The sequence below is a fragment of the Grosmannia clavigera genome (assembly GCF_000143105.1).
Source record: "Grosmannia clavigera kw1407 unplaced genomic scaffold GCSC_146, whole genome shotgun sequence".
Lineage (NCBI taxonomy): Eukaryota > Fungi > Ascomycota > Sordariomycetes > Ophiostomatales > Ophiostomataceae > Leptographium > Leptographium clavigerum.
This window is the reverse complement of record NW_014040795.1, coordinates 229,866-251,926: the sequence shown is the minus strand read 5'-3', so window position 1 is coordinate 251,926 and position 22,061 is coordinate 229,866. Positions and strand designations below refer to the sequence as shown.

Genomic DNA, 22,061 nt, shown 5'->3' with positions numbered 1-22,061 from the left:
CCCGATGAAGATCTGCAAGATAGGACAAGTTTTTAATACCCGCCAGGAAGAAAAATTAGAATGTGACCTTCAGACTGACAGGTACGGATATCGAGAGCTAGAGCTGCAGCAACAAAGACGTAGTTACTACAGGCTCTTGCAGATGCATAACTTCGACGCAGTATTTTCGGCCAGAAATGTAAATTGAAGGACAGCTTTGAAAGTTTTGCTGACACTTTACGTCCGGCGTCGCAGGCATTACACCAATCCTAGACGACTATTAGACACGTAGCTGTAGATGTGCAGATGTAAGAGTTGTACAAGCAAATTACTTGACTACGGCAAGTGGATAGGGGAAGCTTTCTCTACATGGGACTAAAAAGAAGATGAAGCGGAAACATTACAGCCCGTAGGACAGGATGCAATTTGCAGATCCGCCAAACAAGCATGTTGCACGCACAACTGCAACTTATAGCACGCTGAATGCAGCCTACAAGCGCGGTGCTTTGAATTTCTGCAAACTTCCCTGGGATGGATATTGTTGTTCCGGTCCGGGCGTCTTACGCCTCCTTATCCTGGAGAACTTACTTCTATAAATAACGCTGAAAGATCTCCAGATTACAGTTGCTGTTTCGTCGTTGATAAGATACCTCAACACTGTCTTAGTCGACAGAAATAGCCTGGTGACAACACAGCCTAGTGAACCAGTCCTAGGTGTCTGAATATGGAAGAAAACGGACAGCGGACGTCGTCAAGTCAGAACGCATGGCCCGAGCCAAAGAGGCAGCAGATAACAGCATAGCTCTCAGTTCTGACCATCAATTTTCAAACTGAAAGTTCAGATGATATGATTTTTCATCTCGCAAGCCAAGCAATCTTTCTACCGCTTGTATTAGTCTACAAGTTTGAACTATAGACCCAAGAAGCGACAGTGAGAAGGTCGTCTGCTACGTCTACGTAGGGGAAGCGTACCCGTGGAACCGTCCGTCCCATCGGTGTCATGCGGGTCCTTTGTTTCCAATCCAATGTGTCTATCTCATGAATGGGAGGGAAACTAAAGGAAAGAAACAAGTCCAACTTCTGCCTTGAGATGCTCTGTGTCGACCCTGCTTAGTAAGGCTTCCTACTCGCGTTGAATAGGGGTGGATACAGTCACGTGATGTTGGTTAGCCGCAGCAAACCGGTATCAGGATAGCCTGCTTGAAACGGCACGAGGGCGTTTTTGTGGATCGAATCCCTTAAAACAAGCGATGCCGGCGACGAAAATTCGGCTTGTCGAGGAGCCGGCTTAGCCGCTGCAGGAGCAGCACGGGCATCGTGCTTACGACGTAGTGGCGTCACAATGCGAGGTTCGTAATTCGGCATGCATTCTTTCAGCAGTTCGCGTTAACTCCGCCGCAGCGAGGCAGTGGCGCTAAGCTGTTTTCGGACTGCTGTGGCATGTGTGGCTGTCCCTGAAGCTTGGACGCCATTTGCCCAAACCTCGCAAGTCTGAAATTGCCATTGCCATCCGTCTCTTCACCCTCCTCCGAGCCAACGCGATACGAGCAGCCGAACCGCGCCATCGCCCATCGCGCCGCTGCCGAACCAATTCTTGCGGGAAATTTTGATCCTGCCGCGACGGATTTTGCTTTCTCTCGACGCGCCGACCTCTCTCGCCGACCGGCTCGGCACCAAAGATGCTGCCGTCCCGGCTGCGTGTTCAGAGTTCGTGAGAGCAAGCATCGAGCCTGACGCATCCCGGGAGGCCGAGCCGCAGACAGCGAACAAACAGACGGCCGTCCGGTCCTGCTCCCCTTGTTTCCTCCTCTCTGTCGTCCGGGCTGCTGGCTATGGCCATGCCCGGTGCTCGCGAGATGGGCCGGGCAGAGCGGTTTGAAGACGAGAAGCGGCGCATCATCGAGAGCTGTTTCAGCAAGCGGGACGACGATGGCTCTGGTAAGACTGGCGAGCGAGGCTGGGCTGAGCTTGCCCAGCTGGCCGAGCTGACTGAGCTGGGCTGAGGTCGTATTGGCGTCGGGATGCTGACAGGGTGTCGCCCAGTGCTAGAAACGTACATCACCCACATACGAATCCTCGAGTTTTCGTCACATCCGGCGAGCCCGCCGCCGCCGCAGACACGGTCGCCACACTCGGAGAAGCACCGTATCATCATCGTGGCGGTGCGCAAGTCTGGCCGGGTGCGGGTGCACAAATCCAAGGAAAACTCCAATGGGACGTTTTCGATCGGCAAGACGTGGGACCTCAACGACCTGTCGGCCATCGAGTCGTACACGGCGGCGAGCACCAACTACGAATACCGCCAGTGGGCCGGCAATGTCGGCTTCCTCATCACGCTAGGCAAGCCGTACTACTGGCAAGCCCAGACGGACAAGGAGAAGAAGTTTTTCATCTCCAGCCTGCTCAAGATCTACGGCAAGTATTCAGGCGGCAAGGTGCCGGTACTCACCGGTTTCGACCCAGCCGAACTAGACCAGATCCAGGGCGGTGCTCAGCGCCGCGTGCCTCCGCCGATCAATCCGGGGCAGCCGTCACCGTCTCAGCACTCGGCGCACTCGGCGCACTCGGCACCACCTCCTCCTTCCGCCCGTCTGCCCGTGCCAACGCCACTGCTACCGCCACAGGTCCTGACACCGTCCCAGCCGTTGTCCAGCAGTGTTGGCCGGCCGCCGTCGTCCGACAGCCACAAGCGGCCACCCTCGTCGCGCAGCTATGCCCCCCAGCCGTCGCCGGCCTTCAGCCAGGCCGAGTTCCGCGGCAGCCCGGGCCCAGGCGGCCCAGGCGGTCTGCAGCGCAGCGCCATAATGGCCAACGGCAAGTCGTCACCGGCGACCAGCATCGATTCGTCCCGGTCGGCCAACCCGAACATCCAGACGGCCACGCGACGGCTGGCTGCCGGCAGCAACAAGAGCCAGGAGTCGGTGGCCGCCTCGACGACGCAGCGAAGCGACGACGGCTCCGTCAGCCTGCCACCACGCTCACGCAACGGTCCCATCCACCCTTCCGAGAGTCCCAGTCCGGGTCCTAGTCCAGGTCCCAGTCCGGGTCCAGGCCCTGCTGCCCCGGCGCCAACAAGCGATAAGCCACCTCCGGAACGAAAGCGGCCGCCGATGGATCCGTCACGGCCGCAAGGCCTCCTCGACGACGGCCTCGTGCCGGCGCCCCTGATGAGCTCGGTACGACCGCGGGATATCGTGGCACCACCGCCCCGAAGCTCCAACCGCGGGGCGCCCCTCCAAGATGCCAGTCCCGGGCGGCCTGACCGTGACCGTATCCCGCTGTCTCTACGAACACCGCAAAGCGGGCCTTTCCCGGCAGCCGTGGCTGCCTCGTCGGCTGCTGTGCTCATGACACCCATATCATCCACACCTCCGGCACCTCAGACACCAGCCCAAACGCCGTCCAGGCTAGCCGAGTCGACGCCCATGTCGACGCCGGTCTCCATTTCGACAGCGTCGACGCCGAACCAAGCAGTGACAACAGAGCCTCAGTCATCACCACCGCCAATGCCAGAGAACGGGGCGGGCTCGCCGGCACCATCCGAGTCGGAAGACAATCGACCCGGGCTAGGCCCGATGATCATGAAGAAGGGCAAGACAGAGAAGGGCAAGACAGAAGTTGCAGGCGCGTTCTGGCGGGCAGCTGCGGCGGCCAACGCGTTCAAGCCGCGGCCTGGAGGTGCTGGAGAGCGTCTCCGCCAGGCGCAGTACAAGAGCAACGAGGGCCCCGACGGTATAACGAGCGTGGTCCCGGCGCCACCGCGGCCGTCATCGGCCGAGAAGGCTCAGCCGGTGGCAACAGGGGAAGAGCAGCAAAGCGGTCCACCGCACCGTGGCTCGATCCCAGAAGTCAAGGTCACGGTGCCGGGATCGAACCGGCCGTCCAGCCTGCACCCGCCGATCAGGGAGGTGACGGTAGCAGCGTTTTCGACCACGACAGGAGCGTCAAAGACCGGCAAGATCGTCGAGGAAACGGAAGCAGAGGCCGAGGAAGCCGGACGCAAGTCGATGACCACAGGCAACGATGCCAAGTACTTGACGTCGCTGGGAGTCGACCCGACGCTCCTGGACAAGCGGGCCATTGAGTTTGCGCACTGGCTGGACTACTTTGGCTGGGTGCCAGGCGAACGGATGCGAACGATCAACATGGAGGATCTCAAGGTGGACATTGACCGTGAGCTCAATCGGGCGCAGGCGGGCGACTACCTCTCCCGGTTCCAGGAGGACGACGAACGGGTGGAGTCGATCAAGTCAGGAATCGACGTGGCGGTGGCAGAGTGCGAAGAGCTGGACAACCTGCTGACGCTGTACAGCGTGGAGCTGTCGACGCTGTCGGACGACATTGCGTACATTGAGGCGCAGGGCCAGGGGTTGCAGGTGCAGGCGGCGAACCAGAAGCTGCTGATGAAGGAGCTGGAGAGTCTGCTGGACACGTGCGCGATCACGTCGAGCGACCTGGAGGCGTTGCGCACGGCGCCGCTGGAGAGCGCGCGAGGGATCGAGGACATTGAGACGGCGCTGGTGACGCTGTTCAAGGCGATGTCGAAGATCGACCCAGGCAGCAGCAGCAGCAGCGGCAAGACAGCGGTGGCAGGCGTGACGAGCAGCAGTGGTGACAGCAGCGGCAGCAGTGGTGGCAGCGGAGTGCTGAGCAGCGATTTTGGGCAGATGCGGATCGTGCGAGAGAAGAGGGAGATGTACATGATGGAGAGCGACGCGTTCATGCGGCGGCTGGTCATCTTTATGGGCGGCGAATTCGGACTGGCGTGCGGCGAGACGCGGCGGGCGATGGAGGGAGCGCTGTCGAAGAGAGCAGACGCACGCAACTACGATGCTGGTCGAGAAGTGCTGTGGAAGTACAGCCCGCTGATGCTGTACGCACGCGAGACGGACCTGTCGAACTGGGACCGGATGATGCAGATGTACCAGGAGCAGAACCAGGCGCTGTACCGCAGCGAGTTCCGGGACGTGCTGACAGCGTGGAAGAAGTCTGCGCGACGGCCGATAGCGGGTGAGGATGCCGAGATCCTGTTTACGGCGCTGCAGGAGAAGAAGGACGAGGGCATCGCGACGACGGCGCGCAAGCTGACGGTGAAGCGGAGCCAGACGCTGGCGCGGACGCTGCGGTCGCCGTTGGGTGACGGTGGCGACAAGGGCGACCGGGGCGACAAGGCGGACAAGCACGAGAAGCATGAGAAGTACGACAAGATGGACAAGGCCGAGCGAGCGGCCAACGAGAGCCGGAGCCACCCGTACGAGGTGTTTGCGAGCGTGCTGGACGACGTGCTGCCGCTGGTGCAGATGGAGCAGCATTTTGTCATCGACTTCTTCCACGCGACGACGCTGCAGCAGCACGACTTTGCTGACGTGGTGGCGGTATCGAGGCCGCGCGACCGACGTGGCGTCGACCTGCGACGACACCGGCCGATGGAACCGGATCGGGAGCTGGCCCGCCGTGTGACCCGGGCGATGGAGGCCATCTTTGCGTCACTGGAGCAGGATCTGCAGAGCCTGGTGAACTGGGTGTTGTCTTTGGAAGCATTGTGAGTTTGTGTTCTTTCGTCTTTTTCTTTTTTTCTTCTTTTTTTTTTCTTCTTTTTCTTTTTTTTTCTCTTTCTTTCTTTCTTTTTGCTTTCCCCACTAACCCCCCTAGACAAGGAATCGGTGTGTTGGCAACGCTCGAACACAAGCTCGTCGACATCAGCCATTCCAACCAGGATTTCCTCAACAATGTGCTGCAAAAACTGCACGCAGCCCTGCAGGGCCGGTTCACCAAGTTTGTCGACGAGCAGATCCGTGCCATCGAAGAGACCAAGGTCAAGATCAAGAAACGCAAGGGTGTCATCGGCTTCATGCGCATCTTCCCACACTTCAGCGCAGCTGTCGAGAACATGCTGGACGGTGCCGACCCGAACCTGGGCGTGTGCCGCATGGTGGACCACGAATACGACCGAATCCTGCGATCCATGTTCGACTCGCTCAAGGTGATTGCACGCGAGAACCCGACGATCACGGCTGCCGGTGGGCTCGTTCCGGGCGTCGTTGGCGGTGGTGGCAGCCTGAGCATCGCAGCAGCTGTGGCCGGCAATGGAGGCGGTGGAAACGGCGGCAACAACGGCGGCAATGCCTCGGCGACCGATCCCGAAGACAAGGAGGCGCTCAACTTCCACATTCTGCTGATCGAGAACATGAACCACTACCTCGAGGACGTGGAGAACCCACGGGGGACCCGGGTGCTGGACGACTGGAAGGAAGCGGCCGCGGCCGAGATCCAGGAGCACCTGGGGCTCTACCTCAATGCCGTCATGCGCCGGCCTCTCGGTCGTCTTCTGGAGCATCTCGAGAACGTCGAGGCACAGCTGGCCGCCGGAAAGGCGCCGGCTGCCGTGGCCGCCCAGCCGAGCAACACCAAGGCCATCTTCAACAAGGTGCTCGGCAGCTATGACGGCCGCGAGGTGCGCAAGGGCATCGAGACCCTGCGCAAGCGCGTCGAGAAGCACTTTAGCACCAGTGGCGAGAACAGCAACCCCGATGATCCCGTCGTCAGCAAGGCGCTCATCAGCCGTGTCCTGCGCGAGTGCGAGGCCTTTTACGGCGAGGTCGAGCTGCGCATTGGTAACATCACGACCAACGTCTACGGCGGCGATGTCATGTATGAGTGGCCGCGGGCAGACGTGAAGCTAGCATTTCGATGAGGAGGGAGGATAGAAGGGATTCGAGAGAGGGGAGAAGTGAAGGGAACGAAGTAAAGGAGAGAAGGGATAAGATTAGGAGAACGGCGAAGAGGAAGATCTGGACTGGCATTTGTTTCTTGTTTCACTAGCGTCGGACGAACTTCCGGGAAGAATCAATGTGATCCAAGCATATGCAAGTGACAACTTTGATTCGTTAAGTGTTTGTTCTAGAACAACTGCCACAATATTGTTCCGCACATGGTTTATCACGTGATTGATTTTGGCGGCGAGGCAGTCAGAAGCGAACTCTGATGGAAGTGCATGTATTACTCGGATGCATGCACTGCAGCAGTAAAAAGTCTGCAAACTCACCTACATAGTTACGCGCAACAGAGCCTCTTACTGCCGCGGTGCAAAGACTGCGAAGAGTACATAATGCCTTGGGAGGTCTTTTCTGTGTCCAGTAGAACTTGCCGCGTGATGGAGAGACGGCGATTCCGTCTGGCAATGCTTGCTTTAAGAGTATTGTCTTGAGGTTTTCACCGTTGGTGTCAATTTGAAGAATCTCTCCTGATGTTGTGCTTGGTTCAGCAGCACCTAGACCGACATCGAGAACGAGCAGAGTCGAGCTGGGTGACGTAGTGCAATCTTGATCCTCCGTCTTGGCTTTAGGCGGGTACAAGCCTCCATTGGGGGACATGGAACCTAATTTGCCGTGATCGAGATAGGTGCTTTTGAGATAGTCAACAGTGGCCTTCGAGCTCAAACCACGTTCTGAAATGTAATGGCTTTCAATAGATGCCACAGTATCGAGGCCAACATCTGCACCACTCATTATCAGCACTTGAAATATGCAATGTCAACAGTAGGAGACCATAGCTTACCATCCATTAGTTTGCACGGCAACGTTTTTCCATTGAACAGCTTGCTCCAGATGCTATCGATCTCCTCGGGAACGGATACGCCCTCAGACAAGATCGTTAATATCTCACGCTTGATGGCCGCCCAGAGTCTGTTGAAGATGAAGCCTGTGCTGTCCTTTCTAGCAGTGTATGGGAAAGCCGCAGTCTCCTTGAGTCTGTCTGACAAGAAGGGGAAAATGGCTTCGTTGGTAAATCCATCTGTCATAAGTTCCACAGCCATGCAAGCTGGAGGCATGTAGTAGTGCGCGTTAAGGATACGATTCTTCATCGGCTCCGAGACCTTGGAGAACATCTCAGATGACTTGTATGAGGAGGAGTTGGTGCAAAGAATACAATCTTGCGGCGCGATGGCGTCCAGTGCAGCGAACGTGGCGATCTTAAGCTCGATCTTCTCTGGTACAGCTTCTATAACAAGCCAGGCGTCCTCGAATACATGAACGGTACCCTTGTTTCCGGATGTCTGCTGCAGGTATGTGTCCAAGTTGTGGTCGACATATTGCAAACATTGAGAACGCTGCTCGAGACTCGGGCCTCGGACTTTAACATCATACCCGGCAGATGCCCAAGCGCATGCTGTAAGGACTGGTTAGACCTTTTTGAGACTAATAGACTTTAGAGAATACCAATGCGGCGTCCAAGAACTCCCGCTCCCAGTATGGTGATTGGACGAGTTGCAAAGTCCTTTGGTGGTAGCCACGACATGTTGTGATAATGCTGGAACTGAAGTATGAATCGGTGATGGTTGTAATACATTTATTAGCTTGATTTTACAAGTGACTATGACTTCTGTTGGAGGAATCTATACCAGACGCCAGGTCTGTTTATATACTGCGCTTGATTAATAATGTCATTGCGGTTCTAATCCACAGTCATTGAAAATAGTCAGCTTGCTCGAACATGCCACAGCCCACGTAAACTAGACTTACACCAATACAATTCTGCGATAACATACAACATCTGTCGTGTCACTACCGCAGTAGCTTGCCGCAGATTCCCATAAGCTACCGCGGTAGGGTGGGACCAAAGGGCTAAGTGCAATCAGAGGGCACTGAGTACCGGGGGAGGGAGGCGAGAGTGAGGCTTTTCGGGAGCATTGGAGATATTCAGGTTCGGGATGCCAACGTTTTAATCCCAAAGGTCAGCTGGAGAGCCCACTTTTATTTCAACAAAATCCCTTACTAAATAAGTACCTCAGCACTACTTTGTATATTACGCTATATTCCGAAAGTCCTTACTTCTAGCTTATTATAGCCTAGTCTACTCGACATCTTTACAATGTAGTATCCAGGTGTTGAGTATAGGAATCTGCTACGGAGTACGGAGTACCCCGTACAACACATATATTTGCTTACACTACACCTGATTTTGTCAAATTATGGGTGCCCCATGAGCTTGTGTGTACTGTTATGGCTGGCTCATGCCGACGTGCATCCAAACACGTACTAAATAGCCCCATGCGCCACACAGTACATGTATTCTTCCATCACACGGCATAATCGTGCACGCCCCTCCCATGTGGGCTTGGTCCGTTCGACGGCTTAAGGATCACAGGGTCTAAGTCGGCGACAACATACCCGAAGAGTCGTTCTGGTATCCCGGTACCTCGGCACGACGCTTGTGTAAAGTAGAAGTAGAGGTACTGCGAAACTCGGTTATGAACTCGAATTCCCGGCCGTGCAGACAAAGAGAGCCTGCGCTGTCCTCCCGCCCACGCTGGCGTTGACAATGTGGGCTACTACAAGTTGGCCGGGGTCAAGTACTCATGAGCAATAGGACACCAGAGAAGATTCCAGTTTGGAGCTGGGTGCTGAGACCCATAGGCCCTGACGAGATCGGAGCGGGACTTCTCCGGCTGCGACGTGCGCCTTTCCTTAAATTCGTGTTTGAATACGTGTTGTGCATCCGTTAAAAAAAAAAAGGTCGATATACACTTTTCCTAATTATCCCATACAAATATCATCGATATCACACTCGATCAGGTCAACAAAGCCATCGCGTGGCCAGAAAAGCGTTCCATCCTCAGTCATAGAACAAAGACTAAGGCTCCTGTTATAGACCCAATCTCGTGGAATGAAGTAGAGCCGCTGGACCAATGTCTCGGTATTGACAATGCCAAACGGGTCATCGAGCTGAAATGAGCATATCCACAGGTCGTTATCAATGAACACAGTTCGACCACTCGGAAGTACTCCCAGAGGCACCTTGATTAGGGCCACAACTTCTCTTTGAACTCGAGAATGCCAGACGTACGACAAAGAAGAAGACAAGTACGAGGCCTGTCTGACAAGCTCCGGCCCGGGAAAAATGAACAACTCCAAAGTAGTATCAGAGTCGTCAACATCGCCAACTCGGGACTGGAAATAAAGAGCGTGCTTTTTGTCCTGAGACATCATGACCTTCTCCACCCGAAAACACTTGTTGGAAAAATTCTCTGTCAGAGAATTTCGCAACTCGCCCATCCCAAATACCGTCTCTGGGTCGGTTTCACGATTCGCCATAAGCTCTATGGGCTGCAGATCGTCGTCGAAGGAAAGAAGGCTGCAAGACACAAGCGTATCCCAAGTGTAGTACTCGACTCCAAACTCCCCAAAGCTCAGAATTACCTCTTGATTGGAGTAACACAACCACTTTCGAGGCTGCTCATGCTCTAGGCTAGCCTGCGCGACGAGGGTGCCGTTTTCAATAGAGCAAACAAAGGCATTTTTCTTCGAAGCCACAAAGAGCCGCTTGCAATCAGAGCTAAAAAGCAGCTCCTCGATGCTGTAGGTGTCAAGATCGATCTGTGGGTTTGGAAGCGGCACAATTTCGAGTTCTTCTGTCGGGGATGGAATAATTGCCTTGACCTGAATTTCACCCGCGAGGTCTGCTACTGCCACAAAGCGACCGTCCCTGCTCCATACTGCATGCGTAATGTCAAGGTGATTGTAGAATCGTGCCAGGATGGTACCCTGCCATCTCCCTCTTTCGAAAAGCAAACAGCGCCCGTCCTCGTAGCCGACGCAGTACGTCCGACCATCTGGAGCGGGTGACAAGGTAGTGACAAGCTCGGTGTTTGCAGCCTCCGATATTTCTGTCACTTCATCGCCTGCCAGAGAGCTCGTCAGGCAGCTGGGCTCCCATGCAGTGACCCATCCGCCACGCACATCATAGATTCGACGGCTGTCTGGACTGAATGTGAGTGCTGTGACAAGGTCTTCCAAAGAGAGCTTACAGATGACTTTGAAGCGTGCAAAGTCCCATATCAGTACAGAGCCGTTGCTGCTGCTCGTTACAAACAAGAGCCCGTTCGGGCTTGCGGCAATCTCGTCAGCTGCTTGCTGTTCCTCCACATTTTCGTTCGTGATGGGGTGCCACTTGAAGACGCACCCATCAGCATAAATGCCAAGAAGGTGGCCTGTTACTGGATTCCACGTGAAACGTTTAACGGAAGCCCAGCTGGCCGAAGCCTGAGGCATACCACCCGGCTGGAAAGTCTTTGCCCGTTTGCATATTTTCACATGCTTTCCATCTTCAAGCCTCCACACAGAGAGCGGTGATCCTCTGTAGGATGCTCCCATATATCGTCTGTCACCATCAAACGCCACACACGTCGGTGAGCTAGTAATAGCACCCACGATACGATGATTATCTCGAAGCATTTGTGGATGAGGTACCTGCCACCCCTGGCCAAGAAACTCGAGCTGTGTATGCCTCACGACATTGTCGTCGCCACTAACCCAAAGCGTCCCGTCATTATCTCCGAATGCCAGTGAGACTGCTTTGATATTTGCCGGATTTTGAGTGGAGGAGAGCAGCTTTCCCGCAGGGATGGCCCATAGCTTGGTGGTGGCAAGGCCGTATGTTGCCAGCTTTTGGCCATTGTCACTCAGTGCGGTAGCCGTTACAGGTTCCCCGTGTGTGATCATACCGACTTCACTGAAGTCAATAGCATTCCAGAGGGTGATCACACCATTGGGTCCCAGAACGGTGATCAGTGTCCCCGCGCACGTTATGTTCCAAGCTTCAGCATCATTTGGAAGACCAAACCGCCCAATCCTGTCGTTCCAACCGGTTTTGTTTGCCCCATGAACCCTGATCTTTGACGACTGTGGGCCGTAGAATTGTTTGTGTACAATCGAGTTTGCGGGACAGAAGGCCGGAACGATGTCGTACATCACCATGGGGTCTTTTCCGATGTTGTGACCAAACTTTCCGACAATGTTCAGAAGATCATTGGCGCAACTGTCGACGTAGTCGAGATCCTCGCAGCTATGTATCTGAGGCGTCCTTCCTGTGAAAGACGACAATGCCTTCGACGTTTTTGCAAGCATTTCGAGTCGTCCAACCAGAGCCAGAGTGTGAATCCAGCTTAGCAGAGCAGAGCTTCTAAAAAAGCCTACGAGGAGTTGGAGAACCTCGATGTGGGAAGTGGCTGTACAGCAATGCTCGAGGTGGTAGGACCAGTTGATGGCGGCGTAAAATACAAAGGGCTCTTTCGTCCTGAGGACATGCTGGGATTGTTTCAGTTTTAGTGGAAGAGCCGGTGCCTCGAGCACTTGTAACATTCTACTTAGAAGTTTTTTGTGCGTCAGGCGAGGGTCGATAAAGAATCGACTACCTCGCATGCCTGTGAAATACTCGCGAGCTGTGTGGTGAACCATTGCAACCGTGTCCTCGTTATCCACCAAGATAAATTGGCCGCAGATATCCGTGATGGTCCGCTTGAGATCCAGAAGCCCAGGAAGTTCTTCTTTCAATGCCTGTGAGAGCTCAGCCACACTGAGCGACCGTTGGGCGCACGTAGTCCACTCTAAAATAGCTCTGATAGACGCCACAAGAGACGGGCTGGATTTCTTCTTCGATAACACAAGATTATGCTCCATGCGCTTGTAAAGAAGCATCATGTCGTCGGGGACCTCGGCAAGAACATCCTTGACGCTGTCTTCTGTGTGGCAGTCCAGAATTTCGTCCAGAACGAGCTTTGTCCAAAGAAAGTTCCCTTCGCTGCGACTCACAATTTTGAGAAGGAGATCATCTTTGAAGGTCTGACTGCCACGTATATACTCTAATTCGTTTTGCACAAGAAGCCGTATGTCTTGTTCCGTGTTTACCATCCCATTCTCTTCGATCGATGAGAGAGAAACACTGTGGGATAGCCGCTTAACAAGGCTCGAAATTTCATACGTATTGCGACTCATGATCATGACCTTGATAGGCAGTTTGGATTCCGCGAGGTTTTGTAGGCAGTATAGCAGAGCCTTTGGTGAGTCACATTCGTCCAGGCCGTCAATGACCCAGTAGACAGGATCGACCTGTTTTATCTGAAACAGGCGCCGCTCAAAAATATCTTGCCATAGAAGCAAGGGTTCTGGGGAACCAGAGCCCAGGCTATGGGGCGATGCTGTATGCAGTGAATTTTTGAACGCAGGCAAATCCCTCGCAAGCTGGCAAGCGAGCGAGCGAAGGCAGTTGGCAACGGAGCGTTTGGCTGCATCAGAGGATTTAAATAGAAAAAATTGGCAGGCGCTTCCAGAAGCCGTCAGGTGTTTGATCAAAAATGACGCACGCATCGATTTCCCACTGCCTGGGCTGGAGTGATACCAAGCCACATGCGGTTCTTGTGATGGCCGAATCCAGGATTTTATGGCAGGCTGTCGAACAAACCATTCACAGGTACCAGGAACTAGCTTCTGCTGAAGAGTGTTGTAGTCTCCGTCAGAAGAGGGACAGTCGGAGAAAAGCTCTTGGATATCCTCTGTCTCCAGGTCACTCTTACTCTCTTCCCGGTCTGTCCTGCGATAAAGCAATACATGAGATCGTATGGCATTTCGGACGTTAATGTAATTGTTGTCAGAGGGGCTGGAGTATTTGCAGACATCGTGGTGGTCTGCGTTCAGAGGTTTAGAAATCTCGGTGGGATATCCAAGTACAGACGAATCCTTTTCAAGAACCATCATCTTCTTAGGACCGATGGTAGTTGCGAGGGTCTCGTAAAAGGACCATATGGAGAATCTCGTCGCAAAATGCCGAAATTGTTCGTTCAGATCTGAGATGACTGGAGAGCATTTTTCGAGGTCAGAGACAAAGTTCTTGGGCGATTGGAAAGAGGCAGCCAGCAATCGGTTCAGTGTTTCGGCCAGGTGGGTGCCACGATGTGGGGTGGACAAGAATATGATTGCGGATACGGATGCAATGAGGTCTTTGTAAGTCTCGTCGTGGATGCCGAGAAGAACGAGCTTCTTTACGACTAGTCCACCCATGCTGTGTGCAACAAAGAGAAGGGGGTGGGATCCAATGCCAAGGCTTTTGCCAGAGCCGTCTTGGGCAAAGCGCATTTCATAAAGCAGTGCTTTGGCGAAATCCTCAATTCTAGCAGCAGTGTTAGAAGAGTCGTGCCAGTTTGCATTGTAGCCAAACGTGAGGATGCGTGCCGTTCCCATTTCTGGCTCAAACGGCAGCCAAAGCTGGGGCCAAAAGAGTTTTGGGTCATGTTTTTTTGACCACGTCTTGCTACTGTGCCCGCCGAGGCCGTGGACAAAGATGACATCGACAGAGGGAGCCTCGGGATTGTGGAGGACACGAAGCCCGAGGCCTGGGTCTTCGTCCCCAGTCGAGGTCGAGGAGCTTCGGTGAAAGAGAGTGCCAAAAGTTAGCGTTGGTGCCAGCTGAGTCCCACCTGCTGTGGCTGGGAGGCCACATGATGTTGTTGACGAAGAAAGATCGCTGTTTGTAGGTGGTTGCGCGTTGGATTCATCCCTTGCTTGCCGTCTCGAACGAATGCGACTAAACTTGGTGAAGTCAGCCAGAGTACTCCGTACGACGTAGAGCCACAGCACGGGGAATCTGATCCCCGCAGCAAACACACCATCTTCGCTGGGATGGTGGCGGACCACTAGCGACGAACACCGTTTGTAACGGTTCTAGCGCTATGTTTCGAGTGCGGTCATTAGGCCACAAATGTCCGTATGATGTGTGATCAAGAGTTGCGCCTTTCCAGATCTTATTCCTCTGGTTTCCGACACTTCAGCCGTCTCTACCGCTTCCGCATAATCACGTGACCCATAAGCTGCCAGAATACTACACTGTGTATACTCTGTTCGTGCTGTCATATTAACACTGTTGCCATTTGAAGGATCCAACTACACATCAAGACCCCTTGCATGTTGTACATCAATAATCTAAGCCCTTTTTCCGTGACGTTGCATTTGCACCAATCGCTTTGCAAAGTACCTTAGTTACGATCCGGATCCGGCGATCCATTCTTGTCGACAAGTAGAGAACAGAAAGCGTAGGCATCTTATTGGCGTGTTTGATGCTACCTTATATAATCTCGATAGTCAAAGGCTGATGGCGAAAGAAGATGGCCGTAATTGTTCACTACGGTCAAAATCTATCTTGTTACAATACCGCACCAACATCAGTCTGGAGTCTTAGCAAGGTCGGGATGAGCCGTGCCCTCCAACTCTTGATCAACAGCTCAAACGGAGTTGGGCTCCCTTACGAGGGTAGATTTCGTGTCGATGACAGTGTTTTGGAACAGTTTCCGGAAGGCACAATAGTCATATCAGCAAGTCGATTTCGCTCGTCAGGATGGACCAATACTGCCCTGCTGCATCTTCGCCTATCTGACGGCTCTGAGGAGCGATACTTCCTCAAGTCAGCCCCTGGATATCATGGCCGCGTCATGATGGAAGGCGAATACAGTGCTATGACAGAACTGTTCAAATGGGCTCCCGAACTGGTCCCAAAGCCACATTCTTGGGGCGAATATTCTCTCTCAAGTCCCGAGGCTTACTTCTTTATCATACAATATATTGAGAACACAGGAGATATGCCAGATGCAAATCAGCTTTGCTCCAAACTGGCGGTACTCCACTTCAAGAGCCAGTCTCCTAACGGTCAATTTGGTTTCGATGTCACCACTTGTCAGGGCTGGGTGCCACAAGCAGTAGCATGGCAGAGAAGCTGGACAGCATTCTTTACTCAGCTCCTCAAGCACGTGACTAATATGAACGCCGATGTAAATGGATACTGGGAAGACCTCGATGTACTGGAAAAGAGGCTGGTCGCAAACGTAATTCCCCGACTGCTCGACGCGCTGGAGCGAAACGGACGCACTGTCAAGCCCTGCTCGATTCACTCCGATCTCTGGGAGGGAAATACGGCCACGTCTCTTCAGGATGGTAAAGTCTTCATTTTCGACTCAGCCGCATTCTATGCCCACAACGAGATGGAGATCGGCAGCTGGCGCTGCTACTACAACAGGATTAGTGACGAAGACTACACGAGTGCGTACTTGCGCCATGTTGAGCCTAGCGAACCCCGGGAGGAGTGGGACGACAGAAATCAGCTCTACAGCATCTACTACAATGTCATATATTCTGTGAATCACCTCGACCATGGAATAGCCGTCCGTCAGAGGTGAGTATCCTCTAATCTTACCCAAACTCCACCCAGGCGGCTAGCGTTTCTATAGGGCTTACTTGGACATGTATGCTCTCATTGATAAGTTTGCGCCCTTTCCACCTGGTGAAGGTCCACCTAGACTGGCTAAGTCGAGTATGGTGTCCTTGTCTGAGGAGCGGGATCATACCAAGTTTTGAACATTCGGTTTCAGGACTCAGTTAGACATCCAGGTTGGATCTAGGATAGTGGTTGGGTAGTATTCTTTGGGGAAATATTGAAAACTTCAAACGTCATTCAGAATGTCTCTCATTCGGCACATTTACAAGCCCCTACAGAACACTCGATTTCTCTTCTGGATGTAGTCAAAACAGAGCTTCTACTGTTAAAGTAAAATTTCCAACTCGGCTATGCCGTTTGCGAAACAAAACCAGCACTGACAGATGGGCAGCTTATTGCATCCGCTCCGATTGCGAAGGGTACGATACTCCCAAACGGATATATCTCAATCCTAAATTACAAGCCCCGAAGTGACAAAAACTAGGCCAACTGTTTCCGCAGTGCTATCCAGCCTTATCTGGAGGTGTAAGCATCTATCCAATTGTCTTAGTTGAGAAAAGAACCAAAGAATGTAATCGTTCTTGACATGCTTTTTTAGGGGGGCATTATGGATATCCCGGCTTCTGCGACTGCTATAATGAGAATGCAACCTGTGAGGCCACCTAAAAAAGAAAAGCGGGCAATATATATAGACTAGTCTTGGATGAGCTATAGGGCTGCTATATACTGGGTCTCCGTGTATACTGATATTTATGACGAGCTATAATCTTACGAGCGATATGCTTAGAGCAAGGCTGCCAGCCGTGGTTTTTGTTATGCACACAGATCACATAACGTGATAGTGCACGCGGGTATCAACAGTGGAACAGTACTCCGCGCCAACGGATGCCTATTCAAGTGCCTCGCTGTCAAGCATATCATGTTTTTACAAGCAACAGTCTTAGACAGGAGAGCTTCCTCCTATACCTAGAGAAGTCGTACTCAAAAAGTCTGCGACTGCGCAGGGCGTTCCTCCCATCTTTGTCTTTTCCTCGTCCTCATGCTGCTTTCTGAGCAGGATGTTCAGCAACGCGCTCCATTTTACCATGTTAGCATCCATGTAAGGAGGCAAGCCCACAAACGGGTTCCCGGGTATCTCCTTCTCTAAGATCGCCATCGGTTTCAAAAACCAGGGGTTTTCCCAGCTCTTCTGGTCCAGCCAGTGGTATACGCCGTAAACGACACTCTCGAGCGCGCCGACAACCCAGGCATGTGGGGACTCGTGGCCTCACCGACATTGACGACGTTTCCGGTCCGGCGAATCATTTTCTCCCACAGGGTGCTAAACTTCTGCGGCCGGAAGAGGGCAAAGGCACCGGCCGTCGTCGGGTCTGCGCCCCAGTCGTAGGCGTGGTGGTCGACGTAGTTGTCGCTCATGAGCCGGTAAAGCGCTTTGTCGTCCATACCATCGTTATGTGCAGGTAGACGAGCTCGCGGATGAGCACTTCCTTGAGCTCGGCCTCAGCGTGGACCTTTTCCGCGTGGTCCTTGCTGCTGGAGACAAGCGCCGCCAGGCGCTGTGCATCCTGTTGCCAGCTGTAGGAGCAGAGTAGCACGGCCGTCTTAATTTTGTCGTCACAGATGTTGTAGGACGGGTACACGCACGTGCGCATGTTCATATCGGAGTAGCTAAACCCGCCAAACTTGATGCTGTACTTACCCAGATCGTGGATCCACCAGGCACGCTTAAATTTGATGGCCACCTTGGTAGCAGAGCCGTAGCCAAGCGAGCGGATGGCTAGCTTGGTGTCGTATCAGTGACCGCCTGGATCCGGCGATCCAATTTTCGAAAAGTAGAGAAAAGAAACTGTAGGCGTCTTATTGGCGTGCTTTGTAGCCTCGGCCGGCAACGGCCGCGTGATCTGCATCTGGGACGCCATCACGGGCGAGTGCATCGGCACCATGAAGGCACACGAGAACCTGGGGCGCAGCCTGCACATCGCCACCAGCTAAGCAGCCACCAGCCAAGCAGATAAGTGGGGGTTGTTTCCAATATTTGACAGGGGGATGATTTTGAGTTATGGGTGCCCAGAGAAAGCGTGTGTTGTTATGTGTAGCTGCTTCCGACTTGTGCCGACATGCTCCACTCGACGCACCAGAAAGGTGACCACGTATGCTGTCTCTGTCTCCAGCGACCCGCCAGCCTCGTCGTCTGCATCACTGTCATCTGGCGCCGTCAACTTGACGCAAGATACTGCCATTGGTTGTCCTAGTATCATCTCAAAGACATGTCTGTCTAAGGATACTCAGATCAGTACTGCTCCGTTGGTGGAACAGCCGAGGTAGCTGTACCCGGTCACCGATTTTGTGCCCAATGATGCCAGGGCCGTCGCAGAATATTGGCCGTAGTATTCGGGGTGCGTCATAGTTCGCGAGATCTATGCTAGACACTTCCTGACAATACTACTCTGTATAATAAATCTAATTATTATGCTAGAACCAATATAGGTAAATCTTGCTTTCCAGAGAATTGTGGCTCAACATGAAAGTGCCGGCTTGGCTATGCTCGACAACAGATAGTGCAAAGAAAGGCCATGCGTATTACATAAAGCTGTGCTGCCTGTTCTCGTCCGGATCGTTATTCCAGTGGGTAAAACCCTCACGTATAGACGCACAAACTTCTCTCACAAACTCAGGCTCAGATACCTCGGGTACTCCCAAAGAACCGGGCGTCTAGCCAACCGAGAATATCAAGCTTCCTCCCCTGACGCTCACCACACTCAAGACCAAAGGCTCGGCGATAGGACTAGTGCAGTGAGAGAATACCATCTTCGTCAACGCACAGCGCCGGACTGATGGTCTCTGGGAGCCGCTCTGTACGTCCGAGAACGCGCCCAAATTGCTGACGTCGTAGGAGCCATCACGCGGCTGTCCGATCAATCCTGCCGTCCACTTCCGCATGTTGGGCACATGGCACAGAAGCCCTATGGGCTGGTTTTCCGTGATGGTTGCGCCCAGAGCCAACTTTTCCGTAAGTAGGCGAGCGGTAGCTTAGTCGGCTTCAGACAGCGGTGACGACTCGTTCACGCGTGGGTGCGACTGGAAGCAGCCGGTGACAAAGAGGCCCATCTCATCATCTGAAGCTCCCAATTTCAGGCCGCATATTAACGGCCGTGTGCGACAGCCAGTTGGTGACCTTGAGTCTGGCACCACCTTGTCGAGAGCCTGGATGATCAGCTGGTGCATGACGGCCGCGAGCTTGGCGCCGTACTTTCGAGCAACGCGGAGTACCTTCTCTACATCCGCGCTGCCGATCTCGAGCAGCTGGATCCGGGTGGCAGCAGGGTCGCTGGGATCGATAGACATCGGAGGACCAGTCCATGTGCCCGCGTCGTTCCTGGCCACACCCGCCTTGAGACTACACAGTGTACCGAGCCATTTTGGAAGAATGGCGCCTAGAAGCGGTGCTATGAGGTAGCCCCACGATATGGAAAATCGTTCTGATGTGTCAAACGGGAGGTCCAGCTCCCGGTCTGGTGCGATGCGCAACGTGGACTTTGTCTGCTCGGCTTCGACGGGCTTGTGCAACGCTTCGAGCAGCGTGCGAGAAGACAAACGTAATGAGACAATGGCTCTGACCAGAGCATCCCGCAGACAACGGCAATACCACCACTCTCCAGGGCGGATAAGCATAAGTCCATGGGAGTTCGAGGGCAGACAGGTAGTGCTGCTCAATCTTCGACAATTTATCCACGGCCTCGTCCTCGCCTAGGACAATCTGAATGTGGCTGGTCAGGTCCATCGTGGGCGCCCGCTTGTAGAATGCTTTTTCCGTGTGCCTGTCTTTGACAACGACTGCCAAGGCAGCATGTCTGTCGATGCAGTATCTCAGCGGCCAAACAAAGAGCAAAGATCTGATGAAGCCATATGTCGCATCCTCGAACTCGTAAATACCACCGACGAGAACAGAATGATAGAAGCCTAGATCCTCGCGGACGATCGTCCGCACTTCATCGGGGCCTGTTTGAAGAGCATTGTGAGCAAGTCATATTTCGCTTTCGATGGGACTGATATACCTACTAGCAAATCTCATTATGGGCTGTTATTGGTGTCAACCGAATACAATATAAACAACACAATGAGTTTCTCTGCTGACTCGAGAACACGGCCCCAACGAGGACTTATATCCTCCGTGGCTGTGATTGATGCTAGTCCCGAAATGGGAAAAAGTCTCCGGTTAAGTGGATCACATTATCAGAAGGCTGGAATCAGATACTCCGGAGGCATCAAACCACGCCAGCTTTTGCACAGAGATGAAGACCTGTCAATCCATAAGTTCGTGTGCAGCCTGCTATCGGAGCAAGGAGAAGTGTCAATGGGACTGCAGCCAACAGGCCTGCTCGAGATGCTCTCGCTTAGGCAAAGCCTGTCATCCAAGGACCAGGAAGCGAATTGGCCAGCCCCCTCTGATCAAAACTTTTGGTCACGGGGCCTCTGGACTGTTCAGCCTTTCTACCTGCAACAGTATAGAATCAGGTCAGCAACCAGCCAATAGATATTCTTCCAAAGGCAGGACCGGTGGGTCACAGCTAGATCCAACGCCGGCTCTGCATCTCAAGATGGTGTATGGGATCAGTGGCACCTCCTACAAACAGCTTCAGCACATTCTCACGACAGACGATGGATTTCTCCGTCTACATCGCCACAGGTTGATTGCCAGGAGTCTGTCGTCGCACTACCAGCCAGCACACCGTCCGGCGGCTTTTCGGCCACTCGCCTCTCGTCCTTGCCAATGCCTACCAGTGCGTTTTCGACATGCTCAGTGCTCAAAGCCCAGAGTTCAACAGGTACAGTTCCGCTTTCATCGACCTGGCTATGGGTGCAATCTGTCTCCGAGAGCTTGTCCGGTCTCCAGAAACCTTGGGGAGCGTCGAAGACGCCGCCCTCGTCTTGATGCTTGGCCAGGTCCTGTTCGTCTACAACGTCCTGATCTCATAGCCTTGCAGGCACATCATCGTGCGCAGCGCGCTTCCAACAGCCAGAGAATAGTATCCGGTGTTGCTGAAGACCACTGAATGGGACCCAACCACTTTGACACCCGTATTCGTTGACACAGTCCAGTGCCTCGTTCGTCGTGAGACTCCCGTTCTACGGCTACACCTTGCCGGTCATCTAGTGGTTGACCGGTTCCTGGGTATATCAACGTCGCAGTTTCCACTACTTTACGATCTATGCGCTGCTAGCTACCGCGTCCATGCCCCTGCGCCGATACCGACAACCTCAACTGACAAGCAGGGACGAGACGACGACGCCTATTCTTCTTTCGAACGCCAGATTCGCTCCTGAGAACCAGACTTTCCATCAGATTGCAAGTACACTCCTGTTGAGACCTCTGCCCTGCTGGCACAAGGCCGAATGTACAAGACTGCCGGCCTCCTTCTCGTCTACCGCCTGCGATATCCGCTTGGAGTTTCCGACGAGATCGGAAAGCGATACGCTCAAATCACGAAGGCTGCTGAGAGAAGAGCCCATGCCCCTTACGCTTCTTCATAGTGCACATAGTCCTTCCACGCTAACCGTACAGCCCCATCCGAGTAGCTTTGAAGACTCGGACCGTCCTGAGTTATCTCCTTTCATAGCCTTCTAAGCCAGGTCGGAAGGACTCTGTACTGAAATGGCACGATATGTTGGCAGCTTGAAATCCATCCAGTTTGGGGAAAACGAAGTCCAGAAACTGATCAGTGCTGCAGTTTCTGCACGATTCATTTTTCTGGTGAGGCTGAACCTGGCGAGGTGGAATAGTGTGCGGCCGTCTGTAATATATGGCGTTTATTTTTTAGAAAAAGGCCAGATAAAATCAAGGTATTTTTTGGAGCTGCTGTTATGAGCGCAAAACGAAACGGGATCATCTTTGAGAAATGTTTTCAAAGGTTCAAATCTTCCTTCTCCCCAAAGGCTATCATCAACGTGGACTTTTGAGAGAGCTGGCCTTTTATTATTTTGTGGCAGGTTTTTGCAAAATCCGTAGTCCCGTTGGCGACTGAGATTTTTGGATGTGCTTCGTG

General features: G+C 53.3%; 4 protein-coding genes across 4 annotated transcripts; 2 read left to right on the top strand and 2 right to left on the bottom strand.

Annotated features, from left to right (window-relative positions):
• Positions 1-1,811: 1,811 nt before the first annotated feature.
• Positions 1,812-6,673, top strand: CMQ_5815 (exocyst complex component; the record flags this gene model as incomplete). Its single annotated transcript, XM_014316461.1, has 3 exons — positions 1,812-1,917; positions 2,023-5,521; positions 5,632-6,673. The coding sequence occupies 3 exons, from the start codon at positions 1,812-1,814 to the stop codon at positions 6,671-6,673; spliced, it is 4,647 nt and encodes a 1,548-aa protein (XP_014171936.1).
• CMQ_5823 (3-hydroxyacyl-CoA dehydrogenase) lies at positions 5,466-14,253 on the bottom strand (the record flags this gene model as incomplete). Its single annotated transcript, XM_014316469.1, has 7 exons — positions 5,466-5,489; positions 7,056-7,474; positions 7,537-8,148; positions 10,787-11,845; positions 12,173-12,558; positions 12,739-14,178; positions 14,231-14,253. 7 exons carry the CDS (start codon positions 14,251-14,253, stop codon positions 5,466-5,468), a joined length of 3,963 nt encoding a protein of 1,320 aa, XP_014171944.1.
• Positions 14,254-14,998: 745 nt separating this feature from the next.
• Positions 14,999-15,979, top strand: CMQ_5826 (kinase; the record flags this gene model as incomplete). Its single annotated transcript, XM_014316472.1, has 1 exon — positions 14,999-15,979. One exon carries the CDS (start codon positions 14,999-15,001, stop codon positions 15,977-15,979), a length of 981 nt encoding a protein of 326 aa, XP_014171947.1.
• A 1,450-nt stretch (positions 15,980-17,429) lies between these two features.
• On the bottom strand, positions 17,430-20,089 carry CMQ_5811 (L-amino acid oxidase; the record flags this gene model as incomplete). The annotated part of the gene is made up of 6 exons (XM_014316457.1): positions 17,430-17,798; positions 18,153-18,250; positions 18,840-19,020; positions 19,084-19,630; positions 19,740-20,016; positions 20,077-20,089. 6 exons carry the CDS (start codon positions 20,087-20,089, stop codon positions 17,430-17,432), a joined length of 1,485 nt encoding a protein of 494 aa, XP_014171932.1.
• Between the last annotated feature and the right edge of the window lie 1,972 nt (positions 20,090-22,061).